Source organism: Egretta garzetta, unplaced genomic scaffold (assembly GCF_000687185.1).
Source record: "Egretta garzetta isolate BGI_Z169 unplaced genomic scaffold, ASM68718v1 scaffold268, whole genome shotgun sequence".
Lineage (NCBI taxonomy): Eukaryota > Metazoa > Chordata > Aves > Pelecaniformes > Ardeidae > Egretta > Egretta garzetta.
Window position 1 is genome coordinate 132651 of NW_009260600.1, and position 22662 is coordinate 155312.

Sequence of the window (22662 nt, forward strand, 5' to 3'; positions counted from 1 at the left end):
GTTTTTGGCTTAACTATTTAGCCAGGACGTTATTCCAAAATGGTGCCTCTGTGTTTATTCGCGTGTTCAGGGCAAGGCCCAGTGGGGTTTGTAATACTCTGTGTAACATGCCCGTATCCAAGGGTCATGAAAGGCACTGAATTTTAGATGGTCAATTTTATGCTGTGTTTTCAAGCATGGATATAGAAGTATGAAGAAGCTGACTAGTCCAGATTTGGCAAGTGAACTGATGGCATTCCTCTGCATGTCCTGCCAGAAATTCTGTGGATGGTTACTTCCCAACTTCAGACAAAAAACAGGTTCATCTTGTTTTCCTTTATCTATATGGGTTGTATGAGATGCTTCTTCCCTCCAAGACTCTGAAGTCAAAAGCCTTGCTTTTGAAATTATACTTACTCAACTCAGAAAGTCTTCCTTTCCATTTATCTTCTATCAGACTTATTTCCAACAATAGGACTGCAACAATATATGCTTTTGTGTCCTTGTATTGGATCCCATCCTTCTGTTCAGAGGCACCTTTGAGCAGAAGCTAATTAAATCTACCACACATTTGGAATGACATTAAAATTCTTTTTTTTTTTTTTCATCTACTGTAGCTGTTTATGACATTTGATTACTGGCCCAGTAATTAACATTTCTCAGCGCTGTCATTTCAAGTGAGTGAGAAGAAATCACAACAATGTCTGATATGTTTTCCCTTTCTGGATTGTCAATTTTATTGAGCTGGAGCGAGCGCTTAGCTCCAAATCTTCATCTGTTTGTTACAGACTTGCATGTAGCTATGCTGTAGTTACAAAGGAGAGACCCTGGCTGCTCCCTTTAGATACGCCCTGGAGGGACATACCTCATGCCTCCAACTGCTCAAGGGAATGCAGAGTCTCTTCAGTTTTCCTGCTAAATCCAGCACGTTTTGCTTGTCCTGTGATACACATAATGTTATATTTGATGCATATAATGTGTTTTATGCCTGAATTTAAGACTGTCTCTGCTGGTTCAGAGCAAAAGCTCCAAATGTCACCAAGAGTTACCAGTAATGGGTGGCTGAGAGAAGATGGTTAGAACAGGGCAAGCGCCTGCTGATGCTTCCTCAGCACAATCCTTGAGTCTCCAGCATAGAATCGTTTATGTTGGAAAAGACCTTTCAGATCAACAAGTCCAACCATTAACCTAACACTGCCATCTCATACCTCAAGGACTGTTGGGTTGTCCTGGTGTTTAACAGCCATCAATAAAGTTATCTTTTAGAAATTTATCCATTTGAACCAATATGCACTTTTAGCATCCATAATACCCTGCAGCAAGAAGTTCCAGCATTTATTTAAACGTTGCATTGAAGAACTGCTTTCCTGTGTTTGCTTTGAATTTTCCTATGTTACAGAATTAATGCCTGCTAGTTCTGGTGTTCAGAGCTTGAAGTTGTTCCCCATTTGTTGTCTTCCTGGACCAAATGATTTTGTAAGCTTCAGTCATATCTTCGTCCCTCATTTTTCTCTTTTCCCGTATCTGGTCCAGTCCCCATCCCTGGAGGTATTTAAAAGACAGGCAGACGAGGTGCTTAGGGACATGTTTTAGTGGTGGAATGGCAGTGTTAGGTTAATGGTTGGACTTGATGATCTTAAAGGTCTTTTCCAACCTAAACAATTCTATGATTCTATGAAGAGTCCTACTCTTTGTTTTCTTTTACAACGTAACTTGTTCCATACCTCTATGAATTTATACTGGGGCATAATAGTGCCCCCATAGTTCTTGTTTCTTTTACTGTCCTTTCAAAGGAAAGAAGACAGCCATTTTTAATTACTTAATTAACTATTATTTAATTAACTATTTCATTAATTGCAGTATCTTACTGGCCTGGCAATAATCATCCTTGCTACTGAGGATGCATAGAATAATAATGCTGAAATCTCACCCTGGCTTCTCAAGCATGTAGCTCAGGTTAATTTTTGCGATGCCAGCATATCGGGTGAGCCTCTGACCAATGTGCTAGCCTGACTTTTCAGCTGTTTATAAGAAAGGGTCTTGTGTAAGAGATATCAACGTTTCTGAGGTCATCTGGCCGGCTGCCCTGACGGTGTGTGGCGGGGGGGGGCGGGATAATCATCCTTGCTACTGAGGATGCATAGAATAATAATGCTGAAATCTCACCCTGGCTTCTCAAGCATGTAGCTCAGGTTAATTTTTGCGATGCCAGCATATCGGGTGAGCCTCTGACCAATGTGCTAGCCTGACTTTTCAGCTGTTTATAAGAAAGGGTCTTGTGTAAGAGATATCAACGTTTCTGAGGTCATCTGGCCGGCTGCCCTGACGGTGTGTGGCGGGGGGAGCCGGCTGCCCTGAGAGTGCCAGGCTCTGGCATCCCCGGGCCACTCACGCGGCTGGACTGCCAGAGACAAGGCACCCCGGGTGCCGTGCCAGCCCCTGGGCGGGAGTCTAAGGTAGTTTTTTCTCAGTTTTGTCAGTACAGCAAGCCATGGTAGTGGCAGTTGTGAAATGACAGAAATCGCATTAATTTCAGTCAGCAGCTGCTGAGGATACTGGGAAAGCATATTTTGTTTTGGGAACATCATGTTTGGGTTTCCAAAACAAAATTTTGAAGGATTTCTGTTCCATGAAAACTTTACATGTTGGCTTACCTCCTGATTCAAGTTGGTTTTTTTTCTTGAAAACACAAAAAGCATGTAATAAAAATTTAGATTTCCAGCCAGCTCTACTTACGCTTTGGTTGGAAGATTATTTCTCTTCTTTTTCTACATGTTATTAGTAAGAAACCTTATTATGTCTACACGTTTTGCATTTGTCTTTCTCTCATCACTGCAATGACTGCTAGTGTCCCAGTGCGCTGCTTAAATTTTCTTTTGCCTAATTTCATTTCATTAGTTCATTGCAGAGCCTTCAAATAACCTAACTGCTTTTTTGTTTACACCCTTGACATCCACAAATGATGATGCTTTTCAGTCGTTCTGTAGCTAAGCAATACCTATTTGTCTCATAGTCTTCTGATTACAGAGTAAATATGCAGCTATGGAAAATACACATTCTCTAATGTATATTAGTAGAAGCAGATGGTGCAATCTGTTCATCGATGGAATTCAGTTTCTAAAACTGATTTAATCTCGTTTGCAGCAAATACCGCTCTGGTACCGTCTGTCATGGAACATGTGCAAAGGGAGAAGTCCCATTTCAGGCTGTTTGTATTTCATTGCAGTAAGGTGTTTATTTCATGCCTGGGTATCACGTACCAGAACACCTATTGTAAAGGCACGTTCTTTAACTCCACAAGACTGCATTCTTTGTCATTTAGTATTTTTGGATATTACTACTTTTCATTATTCTCTTTTTTATTTAAAGCTGTGTACTGCTGGTCCCTTTTTCAAACCTAGTTTTCATGCAGCCATTAATAGAATTTACACTTGAGAAGAAATGATAGCAAAATATTTTCTTAATTTGTGAAGTGGAGAGGAATTTCAAATTAACTATAACAGCGTTTGGCATAAATCGGCATTTTTCCCATGGTGAAAAAGAAGTTTCCTCTTTTCTCCAGCATGGAGGATTTTCCAAAATGATCAAGACCAGAAAAGCGTTTGTGTTCTGTTTCTGCTAAGCCAAATGCAGAGAAGAATAGAGCGTGTAGTTTCTGTTCCCTTCAGCTCAGACAGATCCTGTAACCTAAGCAGGCACTACTTAGGTTGAAATGATGAATCGCCATAGAGGTCTCCAGTCTATGTATAGCTGAAAAAACATGCTAGCAGAGGCAGCTTTCTTCTCCCCACTACCACAAACACAAAATGTTTGCAGCTCTAGAGACAGATGTTGCAAGCAATAAAGATGGGAAAGTGATAGGTAATTTATATTCCGCTTCCTTCTGCGCTGAAGTATGTGGGAATCCTCCAAAATATGGTGGAGTTAATAAAATTAAAGAGTGTAGTGGAGTAGAGCAAGTAGTCCGAAAAATATTGCAGAAATAACATGATACAAAAGCATCCATTTGGAAGAAACCTGTTAGGCTTCTTACCTTTCTGAGTAATTGCTTGACTGTTCTCTGCATTTTGCAAATTAAATATTTGCTACAGCTGTTTCTTTCTTTGAAATGATTCTGTTTCCCAGGTCTTTTCTCTAGAGTGTCCTCAGCTCCTCTGGACTTAGGTAGGGCTAGCATTTAAAAATCGATCTCCCACGCAGTTTAAACACTGTCCCCCGGCTCCAAAGCTGTCAAATGTCACAACTTTCACAAAACATGTTTTGTTTCCCACTTCCCCTTGAGATGCTTCTGAATTTATTTTTGTACAAAGACAGTAATTAATATACGAGAAAAATTAATACGCGTACTTCAAGGTGATAGTATTGTGTAAAAATAAAGGAACTTAATAGGAGACAAATGAGTGGGGAAAATAAAAACTGCCTTTTTGTAAAGTATATGTGGTATACCATAGTTTTTCCTTAAAATATACCATGTACGCCACTGAAAAGAAGACAGATACCCAGCAGTCCACATCTTTCTGAGCTGACCAATATTCGCTGCTGCGTATGCTCTGCGGACGGCAGCGCCTGTGTTGTTTAGTATACAGTACTTCTCACTGTTAAATGTTTTTAAAAAAAATCACGGCTCTCAAAATCTCTAATAAGTTACAAATTTATTAGCGTTTCTAAGTGTGGTGGGTTGACCTTGGCCAGCCACCAGACACTCACCCAGCTCCTCTCTCGCTCCCCCTCCTCAGCAGGACAGGGTGAGAAAATCAGATGAAAAACTCATGGGTTGAGATAAAGGCAGTTTAACGAAAGAAAGCAAAGGTTGTGTGCAGAAGCAAAGCAAAACCGAAGGAGATTTATTCTCTATTTCACATCAGCAGGCAATGTCCAGCCACTTTTTGGGAAGCAGGGCCCCAGTATGCATTAGCGGCTAAGACAGCCGCTTTAATAATGAATGCCCCCCCTTCTCCTCCATTTTCTTAGCTTTTATTGCTGAGCATGACATCATATGGCATGGAATATCCCCTCGGTGATCTGGGATCAGCTGTCCTAGCCGTCTTCCCTCCCAGCTTCTTGCCCACCCACAGCCCACTGGCCTTTGGGTAGCCTTGGTGCTGGGCAGGCACTGCTCAGCAGCAGCCCACGCAGGGGTGCGTTACCAAAACCCTCCTAGCCGCTATATGGACTGCTACAGGGAAAGGTAATCCCATCCCAGCCAGACCCGGTACGCTAAGATATGCTGTTTTACACTAATGTTTGGTACGTTTGTGCACACTGAATTAAAAATTGTAGAAGTTTTTGGAAAGCCATACTCTTTTCTCAATAATAATAGTTTCACGGTATGTTGTATTTCATGTTTGGATAACTGAACTTGCTTTAGCAGGAGGGTTGGATGAGATGATCTCCCGAGGTCCCTTCAACCCTTGCCATTCTGTGATTCTGTGTGTGAAATTCAGTTCCCTTCAGGTTTATGACAAACTGACAAAACTTGTGTGGAGCATTTCTTCTTGTATATATATATATATATATATATATATATAAATTGCAGCCTTAGATGTAATTAAGACAAACTATGCAGAGCACATTTTAAAATATAATGGTCCCAAAGCTTCTTTCAGGACTTTTTTTTTTTTTTTTTCCATGGAGGTTATACTCAAGTAAATTACACATTCATGCTTTCACACAGATCTTATGGACAAACCCAATTATCCAGCTTCCTGTTAGGGAAGCTAGACAACGTTTTGTCTTCAGCCATTAACTGGTTTTGGAATTTGTCATGCTGATGAATCTATAATCAAATCTTTGGGGTTTTTTATTTAATAACAGAATAGGTATGGCTTCACAAAGTCTGGGTGAGTTTCTTTGTGTTCACAAGTAACAGGTACTCTTCTGAAAATCTCTAATGAAGAGAACACTAATGTAGCAGAGCTCAGAACTGCATGGAGTTAAGTTTATGTCTTAAGAAATAAGCTCTCTAGGGAGTGTTTAAAAGATAATGTTCTGGGCTTCCAAGCTTATGTTCTTGGTTTTTTCTCCAAAACAAAGGCAAAGTTAGTTTTTAAATCACATTTTTCAAATGCAAAATGAAATCTTACACTTTCTGGACTCACTTGCCTCAAAACCTAGCCACATCCTTGCTGTGCCTTGTGGTGATCGGTGTGTTTTTAAAGTATTGGAAAGATTTTTTTTGAAATAACTTTGAGAATTGCTGGTTTAAAGTTGTAGCAGAGCTTAAAGCTGAGCCACAGCCTCCAGATCCTGAGGGCATTTTCAAAATACCGAGTGAGAGCTCGTATTGGGGGCTAGCGGTGGTACACCTGTGGCTGTGAGTAGCACCTTAAGCCCCAGAGATGAAGCACAGAAGCCAGGTAAGGCTTTTTAAGAAAACAACACTCACGTTTGCCCTCTGCAGCAGGATTTCAAAGACCAGACCTCGGGGAAGGTGACTGGAGCCCGGCTGAGTGATGCAGGGCTGGTGTAAAGCCATCCTTCAGGCAGCCTGGCGAGTGGGAGCAGAGGTCTGTGGCTCTTCTCTCCTGGTTGCCATCATCTCCCAGCCGCAGAGCAGCCTGGCAGCTCCCACCCCTGTTCCTGCTCACCGGGCTCCTTCCACACAGCTGGTTTCTGCCTCTGGCTTTGCCGCAGCCGCGTACCCCCTTGCTCTGCTTGTGGGAGCATGGTCCCCGCTGGATCAACAGCTGAGGGATGTTGTAGCAGCGATTCTCAAGCAGAGGTGCGGCAGGTATGTAATGTATCAGGAGAGGGAGCTGGGCGAGCACTTGTTTTGCAAAATAGGAGGAGGTAAAATGTAATTAAACTATTTGAACGAATACAGTGGAGCAGCAGTGCTGTACAATTGGCAAAGGAAATACAGTTGGCTGAAAGAATGATGATCAAACTTTAAAAAAAAAATGTTTTCTGCTTTAACTGGTGCATCTTTCAGCCTGCTCTTCAGTTTGCTGTGTTACATTTCTTTTTTTTTTCTGCGGCTTGTAGTAGAAGCTGGTGAGTTTTCCAGTTGGAGGGTAAGCAAGACTTTTTTTGCATGGACTAAGGAGAAAGATAAGTTTCTTTCCCTTCTTGTGTTTGCTCTGTTGTTTATAGCATAGGGTTCCTAGGGCTGCTGAGCCTACAGAGCTTTTCTTTTTAACGTAATGCTGATTTTGTTTGGATTAAGCATGTTTTCAGAGTTTAGTTAACAATTTCATTCTCTTTGCTTGCAGGAGAGAGTGTTGGGTGGGTTAATTCAGCAGTTTAGCGTGGGCTAATTCAGCAGTTTAGTGCAAGCATATGGTTAAGCTATTTAGCAGTAGCTGAACTGTCCAAGATTACCTTTTAAGCTATCGATGGCAGTATATAGTCATCAGCACATTAACGCATAGGCATGCGCAGAGCTTTCTGCCAGCAGTTTTGTTCCAGTGCCCTTTGCAGCAGTCCCTCGCTGGTTGTTTCCAAGTTTATTTTAGCAGAAGGGAGTTGGATGTCCTCAAAAAGGCATTCTGCTATCTGGCATTTTAGGTCTGCAGGCTAAGGAAGGAAAAGGCAGAGAAAAACTTCAAGAATTTGAGCCAGCTAGGTTTTCTAGGGAAGCAATCCAAATGTTTCCCAGATTGCCACAAACTGTTAAATTGTTTACAGTAAATTTTAACTGGAAGATCCCCAATGGAGCCAGATGCTGTGGCTGTTTGCAGAGCTATGGGGGGAGTGGTGAGGTGTCTGGGAAGTGGAGTTTTAGAGATGGGAGCGCGTAGTCAGAGGCAGAGTGCTGGCAGCTGTAACCTAAAGAGCTTTTGCAGGAGAAGGGGAGGAGAGGTTCAGACTGAGGAGAGTTCGCCGAGATGCTGTAGGGATTTTTTTTTCATTCAAGGACTTGTAGCCAACAGTTTGCCTTTTCCTTTCCAGCTTCTCTTCAGCCGTGAGCAGTTTCGTTGCACAGTGAATTGACTGAGCTTGTAAATCATCCACCTTTTTAGCAGTAATCCAAGACCTAGGCCTTTCAGCGTATGGTAAAGACGTAGCTTTTCTAACAGTCTTCTTCCTAAAATTATCCTTCCATTTGGCAAAATGTTACACCATTTCTGGATCTGCAGACACCAACAAGAAGTGTTTGGCTTTGTGTTGCCTCAACTTCAAAGTCCCCGTTATTTATACCGTTGTTTTCAAAGCAACAAAAAGTACCGCAGATTAGTTGTGGCAGGAAAATGAAGATTGTGTGATTTTGAGACAAGTCTGTTTATTTTACTTTTAGAAATAATTAAGAGTTGAGAATTTAAATTTCTCGTCTAAAATCTAAATTGAAATAGCGCTATGGAGAAATTTGGGGACTGAGGAAAATGAGAGCAGAAAAGGAAACTGCATTTTGAAAATGGAAGTGGGAAAGGAGACTTTATCTTTTAAAATGTAATAAAAAGGCATAGACATACAGTGATGCTTCATCATTTTTGGCTTCTTGAATCACGACAGGATGTTTTCCTGTAAATGATGTAGTGTAGCGAAATTGAAATGATGAGCCTGAGGTATCACTGGATACTCTTTGTCAGTAGCACACAGGAGAAAAATTTAGGTTATCATTTCATTATTATAATGGTCATTTCTGTCTTTAAAATATATAAATACGTGAAGGTAACTTCATTTTTAAAGATCTGTTTTGTCGTGGTTTTTACATTAGGATGTCAGATCCTTTCTTCGCTCTTATCTGCTCAGGCATCCAAGTATAATATTGGCACTAATTGGTTTATGATATCAATGAAAACATTCAAGTTGAAGTTTTTCTTAAACAGGAAACAATTTATAGCTGCCAGTTCCAAAGTACAGGTGCTCACACTTTCAAACACCTTTATTCGTATTCATGGGAGAGTGGGCAACCCAGGGTAGTCAGGATGGACCTAAAATATAGAACCTGATGGTGCCCAAAGTTTGGATCAGAATAGGACTCCAAACTGAATAATTTTCAGAAAGATGTACATGGCGTAACATGGTGCAGAGCTGGGAACAGTGCTTGACTTTAAACACGTCTTATCCCAGGTTCCTGTTCAAAAATCTCGGGGGCATGGGCATCATTTGTTGCCTAGATCAAAATTCAAAGTCCTTGGCGCTTGCAGGGTTTAACCCTTTCACCCATGCTGTCTTTTTTAGCAGTTTGCATTTTGTCAACAGTGTTTCAAATACTTAATTTCTGGGTTGGTTGGTTGGGTTTGTTTGTTGACAATTTAGAATAAACTTCCCTTTTAGTGAGAAGCAAGAGATTTCCAAACCCTGGCTGCAAAGCAAGAAAAGGTCTTGAGCCCGCAACAGGGGAGATAAAACTATTCCTTACGCTTTTGCCTTAAAAATAAGAAGTACAATTCTTAATATGTTTTTGCATGTATTTAGGCTCACTTATACATTTTCAAGAAGTCTGACCCCTCCCCAAAACCATGCAGTCTTTATTTTCTTTTCCAACTCACCTTCTAAACCGTTGAGTAGCATAAAAGAGGGAGAAGTGATGTTGTATAGTTGTTTCCTAAAGGATCTTTTTTGATAGGAACTAAAATATGTGTGCATGCATACTTAAAATTGTATGTGATTCTTTTAAAAGGAATTAATCTGGCTTTAATTTGGGAGGATAATCTTCACATTAGAATTAAAGGGCTGGGCTTTTTCTGTCCTGCTTAGATTGCTCATGAGTCACATTTCCTAGATTTCCAGTTATTGCCTTCTGTACTATTAGTAATGGGCTTGTGAAATTCCTGGTGCTTCCCTTGAAGCAAGGAACTGCTTTTGCTGGTTATTCATTCCTGCCAGTGTTTAAGATACAGACATTTCCATGTGTTGCACAGACTGCTGTACAGACGATGTCGAATGGTTAGCTCAGAGGTAGATCTGTAGATCCTCCTGAGCATATCTTAGCTGAACAAACCCAAAGGGTCTCTTTTTTCCATGCAGGACTGATGTGTGTCATACATCTGCATGGCTCTTCAGAGCTCTCTCCAAAATTTCACCTACATTCCCATTCTTCTGGCATGCTGCCTAATTTCTTCTGCTCAGCGTACCTTGTCATTCTGCCAGTCTTATGTCTCATCTCATGCCTGTGCTTGAGGTACCCCACATGCTCTGGACAACACAAAAGGACGTCCAGGTTTTACTTTGCCCTAGTTTTAGACTTTTCTGTCACTGGAATAAGCTACAAGTATAAGCACCGTGGTATAAAAATGTACTGTGTCCTGCAGTTTTATCCACTTAGAAACTAAGATGAGATGCCCCATGTAGAGATACAGCATGTAACAGAGCGTACACGGATGCACTTGCACCTTGGCTTAGTCTTTGGAGAAGACTGTCCCCTCTATCTCTGCTTTTGTTTGTTCTTGAACTTGATCTCCTTGCTTGTGTTGGGGTTTGTGTTGGGCTGAAAACCAGACAGAACAGAGATGTTCATGGTGTGTGTATTAATAATAAAATGTTGCGAGTATGGTAGGAACCAATAACAGGGGGTCTGTTTCCCTTCTGGGCACTGATTGATTGAATATGATGACCCTAGTATGGAAAGGACTGCAAAATCCAGACATTTGCAACAACTGCAGAGCTGCAGACTTCTCTGCTCTTGCAGAGTACATGAACTGCAATAAGGAAATGTTCATTTCTTTGCAATAAGTGATAGGATAAGAGGAAATGGCTTCAAGTTGCGCCAGGGAAGTTTTAGATTGGATATTAGGAAAAATTTCTTCACTGAAGGGATTTATCAAGCATTGGAATGGGCTGCCCAGGGAAGTGGTTGAGTCTCCATCCCTGGAGGTATTTAAAAGACGGGTAGACGTGGCACTTAAGGACATGGTTTAGTGGTAGACTTGGCAGAGTTAGATTTACAGTTGGACTCAATGATCTTAAAGGTCTTTTCCAACCTAAATGATTCTATGTATCTGTGATTCTGTGACTGACCATGCAAGGCCTTTCCATCAATACAGAGCGTGAGAGCGGTGGAGGGGCCTTTTAACCTGGCAGGAGGGTGATGCTGGGTTGACCCAAGTCCTCCTGGGTAGCGCAAAGAGCGTGCAGAGGCTGCCTTGGTTCACAAGGGTGAATGGGAATCTGCGCCCTTAAGGGTATCTGGTCAAGGACCCCTTTCGGTGCAAAAAGAGATGTTGACTAAAGGGGGGAAGCAACAAACAAAACATGCAGACACACAATCCCGGACAGACAAGCCTAATGAGGTGAAGACAATAAACAAACTTGGTCAGCCACACTGGTGGGCGGGCTCCTTAAAACCTCACTTAACAGTCACATTGCACAGAAGATATCTCTGAGTTATGATTCCTTTTTAAGCTTAGCCTTGGATAACATACTTCTACCATGTCCCCAGTACGGATCAGGCACTGCCAGAGCCTGACTTCATCAGCATCAGGACACTTCTAGAGGAAGTATCCATAGAGACGTGAGCTTGATTAAAAATATCCATGATGTCGAGCAGATCTTACAATTTTCTTCATGCTAATTGCATTAGGGCATCACTTAAAATGTTCAAAGTTGAGCATCAAATAATATAGCCATTCAATTATATCACTCCTAGAATGCTAAAGTCTCTCTTATTTTATCTTTACATTATTTATCCTCACAACCTCGACCTAAAAGGTTTTTAATCATTTGCAATACTAAACTCAGAGAGGAAAAATGGGAGCTTAGTACTTTTAATAAATTATTCCCATTTTATCAAACCAGAAAATAAAATGCATAAAAAATTGTTACTTATTGTTGAATTGCCATTCATATAATCTCTGTACTGGAGAAAGATATGTAGAATTGGAGTCTTCAGTTATGACTGTCTCAATATTAGGCATGAAATTATCTTACATTCATATGATTCATTGCTCAGCCTTCAACATATATAGTTGAAGATGTCAACTTCAGAAAAACCTAATAGGTTTTCTGAACATATAATAATTGCAGCACTTTTTTTTGAAATGCCAGGATTTCAGGACTTAAAATTAGTTATAAATCATATCCTATATTAATAATCTGAAACATTTCGTTATTTAACACCAGCAAATGCACTTCTTAATGCAATTTCCATTCGGCCTATCCTCTTCTCTGTCTGCCTGTCTAGTCTTTATAAATGTGGACAGACTCACTTTGCTTTGACTGGCTGTGTGTGCTGGAGCAACACTCAACGTCTGAAGGAGAATAGTAGATTCATCCATGCAATGAGCTGCAGTCATCTGCCTCCATTTAACGTGAGACAGTAGGATCTTCTCACAATGAAACACAACATGCTGAATTTGCATGCTGCTAGTTCTTATCTTCCAGAATATATGATGGATTGTTTTGTGTAGTAACAGGTTGTCATCATTATTCTTAGATCATGTGTATTTTTACTGATGAAGTTACTCTGATAATCACAGAATGGCAGGGGTTGAAAGGGACCTCCGGAGATCATCCAGTCCAACCCCCCTGCTAAAGCAGGGTCACCTACAGCATGTTACACAAGACATCGTCCAGGTGGGTTTTGAACATCTCCAAAGAAGGAGACTCCACAGCCCCCCTGGGCAGCCTGTTCCAGTGCTCCATCACCCTCAAAGTAAAGAAGTTCTTCCTCATATTCAACTGAAACATCTTATGCTTCAGTTTGTGTCCATTGCCCCTTGTCCTGTCACTGGGCACCACTGAGAAGAGTTTCGCTCCATCCTCATGACATCCACCCTTCAGATATTTATAAGCATTTATAAGATCCCCTCTCAGTCTCTCTTCTTCAGGCTAAACAAGCTCAGCTCCCTCAGCCTTAATAATTTCCTATGTTGTTTGTGGTTGGGCACTGCCATGGGGTTGTTTTAGCAGGAGGTGCCCTGCAGAGTGCTGAGTTCCCTTAGTTCTCACAGAATTACAAAAACTTTGAGAAGTTTCACCATCTCTTAGGAGTTTTCATCTCTTGCCTATCATCTGCTCACTTGTTACAGTACTAATACTCTTGCTTGGAAGAAAAGATGCTACCTGAACCTCAGCAAAGTGCAGTAGTCCAAATGAACGCAAGAAAACTAGGTATGAAGCTATATTGTTACATTTATTTTGTTAGCTTATTTTGGATGTGATTCTGCAGGACGTACCTACCTCTATCATGTTTGGGATGCTTACCAAAATAGGAAGGTGAAGAAAGAATCTATGTTATCCGTATCAGCTATGGTGACGCTTCATGTAATGCAGCTGCCTGTGTCTGGTTCAAGTACAGAAGTACTGTCTAAGGGGCTAAAGAAATCATTAGTCCCTTGGCTTTCACTCACCTGGTACTGGGCTGGGAACTTCTGCAAGGAGTAAAAAAACCAAAAAAAGCTGTAAGACTGCGCAGAGCTGGGGAGTTTGTGTTTCTTCCCCTCCAAAGCTTTAGGGCACTTTTTGGCACAGCTCTTTTCCAGTGCATCTCTGTCAGGTGATATTGCAGCTAGAGAAGCAAAGCAACCCTTTCTTTTTTGCAGCAGTAAGGCTGGCTCCTTACTTAACTGGTGCCCTGTGTAAATGCAGCCAAGCACAAAAAGGTAGTGAAACTTTTCAGTCCCGTCCTTGCAATAATTTCTTTAGAAATGTCAAGAATTCAAGCCCTAGCAGCGTTTCTGATTAATACCTGCTTCTAATCTTTGAAACATTTGTTTTGTGGCAGAAGATTAATCAGAGGAAATCATCTATTCTAAAGGTCTTTGGTTTATTTTTTATTGCTGGAAGATACATACATTTAAAAGCCATTGAGCATCTCCTCCTAGGAATGTACATATTGCCTTCATCTGTCTCCCTTTATGAGCCTGCTGCATGTTGACAAGTCCTACAGAATTATTTCCAGCCTGTTTGAATGTTTTTTCCCCTTATTCAACTGTAGGCACAATGACAAATCAGAGTTGCAGTATAAAATGTATTTTGCTGGGAACTGACCATGGCGAATTTGATGCTGTGCTGGTTACTTGCTATATTTCAAGGCAGAAGAGCTATATTTGATCTTGGGGGTGGAAGAGAAAACCACAGTCTGCAAGCTGGTGGCTGCTCCGTCGCTAATTTATTGGCAGATTTGGGAAAAGACCCCTGCATTCTCTTCTTATTTTTTAGGCCAGATATTAGCATGAATTATGGTGCTAGCTATTTCAACAAGAGTCAAGTGGAAAATTTAACTCCTTGGAGAGTTCTGTGTAATTCTGAGCCATAACTGAGGCTTTTAACTGTCACACTCCTGCAATTCATAATAAAGAGTAATAGGTAAAAAGCCACTGCTCCTTTAAATCTGTGTCACCAGTGGCTCAGAATACCTATTGATTTTTTTTTATTATTATTATTCCTACCAACAGTTTCAATTAAGATTCAGCAGATCCACTCTGAGAAAACCTTGTATAAAATGCCTCATAATATTTTGGTTTGATACTGCTTGTTAAATTCTGTTTAAGAAATGAGCATTGAAAAGTAATAGTATCTGTAACACATTAAAACATTGGCCTAAAAAGCTAATACAATGCCCAATTCATAGCTTTTGTTATTTTTGAGTATATAATTACTAGAATGTATAATATATATTTCATCAACTTTTTTCCAAACAACAGCTATACAAATTTAAAAGTCAAATATATTCACCCAGACATACTATTTTCTGAATACGGGAGAATTACGGCGTGGTTTTGTAAAAAAAAAAGAAACCAACCCCACAACCTATTTTCCCTGCAAATAGTGTCTGTACCAACAAATCATCTGGACAAAATGATTACAGGCTATTTGTCTTTACCCTTTGTAAAGTACTAAGCAAATTTCAGTGCTTTATCCACACATGAACCATTTACTAATTTGGGGTATACACCACATTTGTCAGGCCCTTTGCCAGTATTTGTGCATTTTGGGGAGGCTAACTCCAGATGTGCAGCAGCTGTTGTTCCACATAGGATCGGGTGATCATGTTCCGCATGGAAGTCTGGCGGAAGGAAGGCAACATGAAGCTCTGTCATTCTCCAGGAGATCTTGAAAGCTGCAGAAAAATAAATGAGAAGGGCAGCCATTAGGGAGAAGAGCAAGATGCATGTGTAGAATAAATGCATATTAATAAAAAGGTTTGCCTCCTGAGTCACTGTGCTTCCCATTTAGATTTCCATATTGGCATGTGGCAACAGCTGTAATTGCTTGTATTAAAAAGTAATACCAGGGATGTAATATATTTTTAGTTCTCACTACAGCAATTTATCAACTAGGAACGGGAAAAAAAGTTAGCACTGCACTTTTAGACAGTTTTCTAAAGACTGTCGGAGATCTGTGGGTCGTAATTTGGAAACCTTTTGCAAGAAACCTTGAAGTGATATCTCTGAAACCTTGAAGGGATATCTCTGAAATTTCATTCAAAGATGTGTACATTTGTAGCTGATACATTTATTAGTTTGTACATGTAGATCCTTCTGAAATCTTCTGTCATTTCACAAACCAACTTAGATTTTCCGCTTTTACTTGGTAGGCTTCCATACCTACGTTTCCTAACCTTGCAAGAAGTTTTTCTTTGCTTTCAAGATAGCGTGCAGGGGAACTTAACATGTTAAACATAACTTCACTGTCATCAACCTTTGGAGGCTTCTGAGAAGGGCATTAGCTCTCCTACACATTTGGTTTTCTACTGGTTTGAAAATTAACAGATTAAAATAAAAAAAGGCAAAACTGAAATGCATATCCTGCATGGCAAGTAAAAAATGTTAAAAAATAAATTGCTGGTGTTCTTTCTGGTGCAAAGAAGGGTTAATTTATGGAAGCTGCGCTGAAATGGGTGATGAAATTTCCTATATTGTAATTTTAAAATGTCAGAACAGGAAGAGACCTTCAACACTGAGTGGTGTCCAAAGTTCATGACAGGCTCTAGGCTAAAGAGCTATCAATTGTTTACACGCTTAAATATCTAATTTATTAAGAAGCTGGAGGAGGGTTGACATCACCATCACCTTTCTAAAGCTTTTCCTTCTGAGGACAGTCTGAGGTGTTCAGTCCATATTTTCAGTGTTCTGGCATTTCGTCATTGAAGGGATAATGTTCTTTGGCTATTTTCCTGAAGAAATGGAGGCTGGTTTAAGTTTACGTTGCTAAGAGTAGTGAATATAAAGCTTGGTGCAAGGAAGATTTAATTATGAAGAAATGCCACCATTTGAAGCCTAGCACTCCCCGAAAACGGGAGACCATCTGATGTACTTCAGTATTGTTATGAACCTTGTTTATTGCTTACCTGCACTGCAGCTGTAACGCGAAGGACTCTGGAACTACGTCACGTGACAAATATCAAAATCTGGTCCATGTGAAGAAGAGGGTGGTGCAGTGGCCTGAAGGAGAAAGGAGAGACAAGAATTCCCAGTTCTTCTCTGTTTCATGAACAGGAGCAGTATCAGTAAACAGGTTTAGAGCAGGAAATGTATTTCTGCATCCTTTACGGAAAGGAAAAGTGTGAGAGTGGAGAAGTGAGGTGAAAAATAGCTACAGTGGGGGAGAGGGAGGACTGGAAAACTCCCCAGGTCAAAACAATTGGAAAAATGGCAAAGAACTGCAAGAAAAGATTTTAAAAAAAAAAAAAAAAAAAAAAAAAAAGCAGCAAACTATATAACCAGGCTTTTCTTTTTAAAAATAAAAGAAGTTACTGAGACCAAAAAGAAAAAATCAAGCAATGAAGAGGTGGAGAAAAGACAGATTTGGAGAAAAGATACTGATTTAGCTTTAGCCTGTGCCTGTTTGTGAAACTTGAGTTTAGAAGACCTTTGATAACCAGATCAATAAAATCTTTAAAATCATTTAATTAGATTGAAGGCCAAAAGATAAACTCCTGTGATAAAAACTTCTACCTTTATTTGCCAGAACAGGAGTAAAAAGTGTTCACTGCTCGTTTACCTTCCGATTGATTTTCCTTCAAGCTAAGAAGAAACGTGCTGCATTTGGACAGAAGAAGGCATTGATGTACCTTCTCCTGATTTAGAAATGTAGACTACGAGGCAATGGTAGCTTAAGGGTAATTAAAACTATAGAACAAATGACAAGTCTACCAAGATTCAAGAAGAAGCAAGTTTATACCTATGTATGAGACAAAACTGTCAGCAACTATGGTCCAGCAGTGCTAGCTAAGAAGGATGATTGGCTTTATTTCCAGTTACTACAACTAGAGAATTTATTTCTTAATTTAATGCTTATGTCAAATCTAATTTATTTAGGTTGTTCAGGTGTTAAATCAGAAGCATGGTGAATTTAAATTTACCTTTTTGTGCGTACATTATACTTTTATGAAAAGAAATTGGTGTTCTCAAACACTGTTTTTTACAGTGCTGTTTATCGCTTTTGTGTTTTACATTAGTAAACATGTAGTTATTACTGACATTAATGTCACCGTATTAATTTTTCTTTGGAGAGAAGCAAACATCACTGTTGGGCTATCGGTCTTATATTTGTGTTTAGTGAAAATTGACTCTTCTTCTACCTGTAAGATACACCTTTGGAAACAAAATAACGTCACTGATGATAACTTAGTTTTATCTCAGTATTAATTGTATGTGCCATTAAGCTGTTTTCTGTGAAGGGACGTTGTCCTGCACCTTTCTAAAGCTTGGTTGTGTGCATCTTCGTCTCAAGTAGTAATTTGTGAGTGCTTAACCTGAAGTAAATGGAGCACTCCTTCTACACCAACATACGTAAGCTTTAAATTGCATAGGGATGAGCTTGACAAAATGTTCAACCTCTGACCTTCTCAGAGTCTTTCCTGAAGAGGACTGAAGGTCACTTTTCATTAATAGTGTGATTGAGACTTGATTGCAATCCCAAACACAAATAAAGGCTGGGCAGAGAATGTAGTGAGAGCAGCCCTGAGGAGAAGGACTTAGGGGTGTTGATTGATGAGGAGCTCAGGATGAGCCGTCAATGTGCGCTTGCAACCCAGAAAGCCAACCTGGGCTACATCAAAAGCAGTGTGGCCAGCAGGTCGAGGGAGGTGATTCTGCCCCTCTACTCCCCTCTAGTGAGACCTCACCTGGAGTACTGTGTCCAGCTCTGGGGTCCTCAGCATAAGGACATGGACCTATTGGAGCGGGTGCAGAGGAGGGACATGAAAATGGACAGAGGGCTGGGACACCCCTCCTGTGAAGAAAGGCTGAGAAAGTTGGGGTTGTTCAGCCTGGAGAAGAGAAGGCTGCGGGGAGACCTTATTGCAGCCTTCCAGTACCTCAAGGGGGCCTACAAAGAAGCTGGAGAGGGACTTTTTACAAGGGCATGTAGTGATAGGATGAGGGGCAATGGCTGTAAACTGAAAGAGGGTAGATCTAGAATAGGTATAAGGAAGAAATTCTTCACTGTGAGGATGGTGAGACACTGGCACATGTTGCCCAGAGAAGTTGTGGATGCCCCATCACTGGAAGTGTTCAACACCAGGTTGGATGGGGCTTTGGGCAACCTGGTCTAGTGGAAGGTGTCCCTTCCCATGGCAGGGGGATTGGAACTAGATGATCTTTAAGGTTCCTTCCAAGCCAAACCATTCTGTGATTCTGATTGTACATTGTTTTGAACCCAGGTGGATTTCTCTGTCTTCATGTTTTTAAAAGTGCTCATAAAACAGTTATTTGTGCTCTGTTACTCTACTATAATGCCAAAAGAAAGGTCACGGAAATTTATATTTTTACATTAAACTATCTAAGAGAAGGTCATGGAGTCCGATCTTCACTGTGCTCTGGGAGTCAGCAGAGGTGGATCAAAAGCTTTTTCAGCCCTCAGCTGACTAAGCTAGGAGATTCTGGGTTCATTTGGGTTGGTTTTCTTTTGGGTTTTTTTTTTTTGGTTTTTTTTTTTTTGTAAGAGCACGGACTTTTCTTCCATGTGCTTGTCAGGCTTTTGGAATAAAATTTGTGGTCAGACATGGTTTTTAGTATCACCCCTTCACAGTTGCTTGGTTTTTAGTGTTTCAGTATCTTCTGTAGCATATTATCCTAATAATCCAGTGTCCTCAAGCAAAAATAGAGTAGGAAAAACTTAATTCAGAAGAGTGCATCTGTTTTGCCTTATGATTTGTTTGCAGCTGACCTTTGATAATGGCTGTTCATACTTGCAGATTTTTCTAATTCATTTTGAGTATGTGCTTGTCTGAACTTTTTATTAATTCTCCTTTTCTTTTGCAGATTACAGATAGAAGAATCTTCTAAACCTGTAAGGCTGTCACAGCAGCTGGACAAAGCTGTAACCACGAACTATAAACCGGTGGCTAATCATCAATATAATGTAAGTAGCTTTCACTATTTTCCCTTATTCTCCTAAGCCAGGAATCTGACTCAGGACTCCAGAATCACTCTGTCGCTGTCCTGCAGCCCTTTCGCTCGCAGTTGGCCACTTTGGAAATGTTCCATGTTATCTGGTTTTTCCCTGATTTTGTCTTCTGGGGATCTTCTTTCTGTCTCAAGACCAACATCACCCTTGGGGCCTGAGGTCTGCCAGTTCTAACACTCTCATGTTACCGGATGGAGGGCAGACCGCCTTTACCCAAGCCTTTTCTAGTGTCTTTATTAAATTCTTCCTCTAGTCTTTTTTTTAAAATGTAATTTTGGAATTTGGGGTTAGAAGGCAGTTCTGGCTTTGTGCTATGAGGTGTGGAAGCACTCCTTTGAGCCAAATAAAATATCATATGGAGGTGGGTAAATGACTTGAAAGGAATCATTAGTTTCCAGTCCTTTGCAGAAAACTGACAAGTAGCAAAGAATAACAGCTGATAATTTTTCACAGTTTCATACCTTCATAGTACGTGTTATTTGCATCATTAGCTGTGTCAATATTGCACCCACACTGCTGTTCCAGATCAGTTGATGTACATACAAACTATAATGTCCTTTTTCTTAAAGATCCTCTTTGAGTAATTTGTATGTATGCATATATAAATGCTGTTACTGTTGAATGTGAGAAATGTTAAGTCATACTGAAAGTGAGTCACTGTGTTAGTCATTTAAACTTTTACACTTTTTATTAAGATTTTATTTACATAAAACAAATGACAATATGCTGGATGATATTTAGGCATTATTCTGAAAGGCAGTCTATTTCCACGGGACTGAAAATAATCGTTTCTCTCTCATGGGGCTGTTTTGTAGTAGTTACTGTTCAAAGTCTGATCTATACATAGATGATCATACCAATATAACTATTTCAGCTAAGGGAATGACATTTAACCAAAACAGTCACACAGGTATATCCTACTATGCAAATGCAATTTTATGTGAGTATATTGGTTTATGATGCTACTGTTATTCTCCTTCTTTTATTCTGGAATAGGCTACAGTGACGTACAGTGTCTCCTTTTAGTGGGATTCTGTGCCATTTCCCTGACACTAGCGTAATCACAGCAGTATGGCTTCAACCTGGAGACAATCTTTGAATCTGTATTTCAGTTGCAAACTGCTGTTATTGTATCATTACAGAAATTTAAGTCTGGTGTGAGATTCAGGGGGTATAAGCAGGATGTAACCAGGCTTCTTAAAAGTTGTGATGCTCTTGTGTCCCGATGGTAATGTTTTTAGCGGTTACAGAGCTGTCCATGCTAATGGAAATCCATTGGCAGTGTGTTTACTTTTCATGTCTGCCTTAAAAGTGTTCTAATGGGAAAAATTTAGTGGAACACACTTATATTTGCGTCACTCTTTGCCATCCCTTGACTCTAAAGGCACAGGCATGACTACTTTCTGCACCACCTTTCTTTTCATTACGTCTTTTATTAAGGTTCAGGTTGGATGGCTGAAAGGATGTACAACTGGGAGAACATGTCTGGGAACCTTTTAAACCTCTTGGTTAAATTTTTCTGGTGTTTTCAAGCAGCAGTTGCTTTCTTAAACCTTGCTGTATTGCTTGTAATCATATGACAGCCCTGCTGGAGACTTTTCACAAGAAAGAAGAAAAAAAAAGTACAGACTAGCATACACACTGATGCATTTGGTCATCTTCAGGGGAGCTTCTGAGGAAAGAACGAACATCTACTAAGAAAGAAAGGAGTAAAATTTCCCAGAGGAAGATATGATAGAATATTAAATGAGGCTTTAAGCATGGCTGTTCCATGTACCCCTACATGAACATATAGCAGGAAAGAGGATGGAAAGAAATTACATGTGGATGGGAAATAGCAATAGCTTGTTTGAATACAAGGACAGGGAAAGTGATTTTTTTTTTTCAAGAAATTATATTAAACCCACATTTTTCCTAGAAGAAATTGCAACTCCATTATGATATATGCCAGGATTATGACTTAGCTTTTCTTCTCTGGGAAAGGGACCTTCATTTTCTGTGTATCTGTAGATGATGCACCTCTTTGAGAGGTTGCAATGTTAATGTCCTTGCAGCTGGAATCCTTCTGTGACTTCATTAGTTTTCACAACACAGCAGAAAAGTTACCTAGTGGTCCTGGTTACCCCTTCAGAGGCTTCTTTGTGGTCTCCCCTCTTCCCACTCTCTTGTACTATAGAGGTTGGTACCCAGTGCTCCGGGGGATGGGAAAACCTTTAAGATTTCTTTCAAACATCTTCAGATGCAACTTTAGATTTAGTCTCCCTTCTCTATCACCTTTGTCTTAGCTGTCTACCAAAGCAGTGTAATACATCAGCTTCAGTATTAATGATCTCTTCAAGAAGGCAATTTTGGCAGCTTTTCAGCAAGCTTAGCAACATACTGGGAAAGTAAACAAAGAGAAATTGATTTCTGTATGAAGTCTTGCAGGGATAAACTCACAACTTCTACACTTGACAGCTTGTTCTAAAATGGTCCTTCCTTGAAAGCAAATCATATTTTAATGCTTTTTAAATTAAAAAAATTAAATTTAAAACCCACACAATTTTAGATTTTTAAATAAAGCTAATTAGTTACAATGTACATGCAGTCTGTAATAAGTGCTTTAAGCCTACTGCATAAAACGAAGAACAGGAAGGAAAAAAATGAAAGGCTGCATTGTAACTTGCTACGAGCAGTGTATTCACAAGACAAAAAGAAGAAAACAGCAACAGATACCATGCTTTTTTTTTTTTTTTTTTTTTTTAATAGCACTTCACAATGTGCTCTGTGTTTTTAGACATCAGCGGGAGCTGTTGCTGAAGTTGGAGGGAAATGCTGGAGTGTTGCTAATTAAAATGTGGGCAACTGGGACGCCAGCTGCAAATAACTTTTCAACAAAGGGAGGGCTTGATACTCGGTTTTCTGTGCGAGTTGTTTTTATACATTAATGAATTAAGAATATTAGAATATTCCCATTGCATTTGTATAGGGAATACAAACACTCCTCCTTGATTTACTTTAGCTCACCCAGAGAATGTAAAATAGAAGGTCCTACTGGGGAGAATGTACCGAGGCACTAAAATAACAGAGAAAGAAGAATGCTGGGCATTACAATTTACTAGCAAAAAAAAAAAAAAGATTGTGCTTTGGTTAAAAAAACAATTTCATGTTATTTTCCAGGAGACTGTTATTCGTATAATTAGGATTTTATACCCAGTCATGAAATAGTCCTGTCAGAGGCCTAACAGCAGTGAAGATAATGTTGAGAATTTCCTTATTGTAACTTTGTTCCTTTGTGTAGGAAGCATCCATTTTAAAGCGAGTAGTTTTTTTCTCCACATGGAGAGAGAATTGTAGTTGCTAGCTAAGCACATTTTCGCTATATGTCATTTGAAGAGGTACAAACAGTACCATGGATTTTTTGTTGTTGTTCTCGGAGATTGTCTTGAGAGTCCCAGTAGCGTTTCC

The 22662-nt window shown here is 40.0% G+C and overlaps 1 protein-coding gene across 1 annotated transcript in view; it reads left to right on the plus strand.

The window, feature by feature from the left end:
• The window catches only part of GTF2F2 (general transcription factor IIF subunit 2), a 98722-nt gene that overhangs the window by 63488 nt on the left and 12572 nt on the right, over positions 1 to 22662 (plus strand). The window contains exon 7 of the mRNA XM_009644771.2: positions 19071 to 19170. Within this exon, the coding sequence (XP_009643066.2) occupies positions 19071 to 19170 (100 nt within the window). The remainder of the gene's footprint in view (positions 1 to 19070; positions 19171 to 22662) is intronic.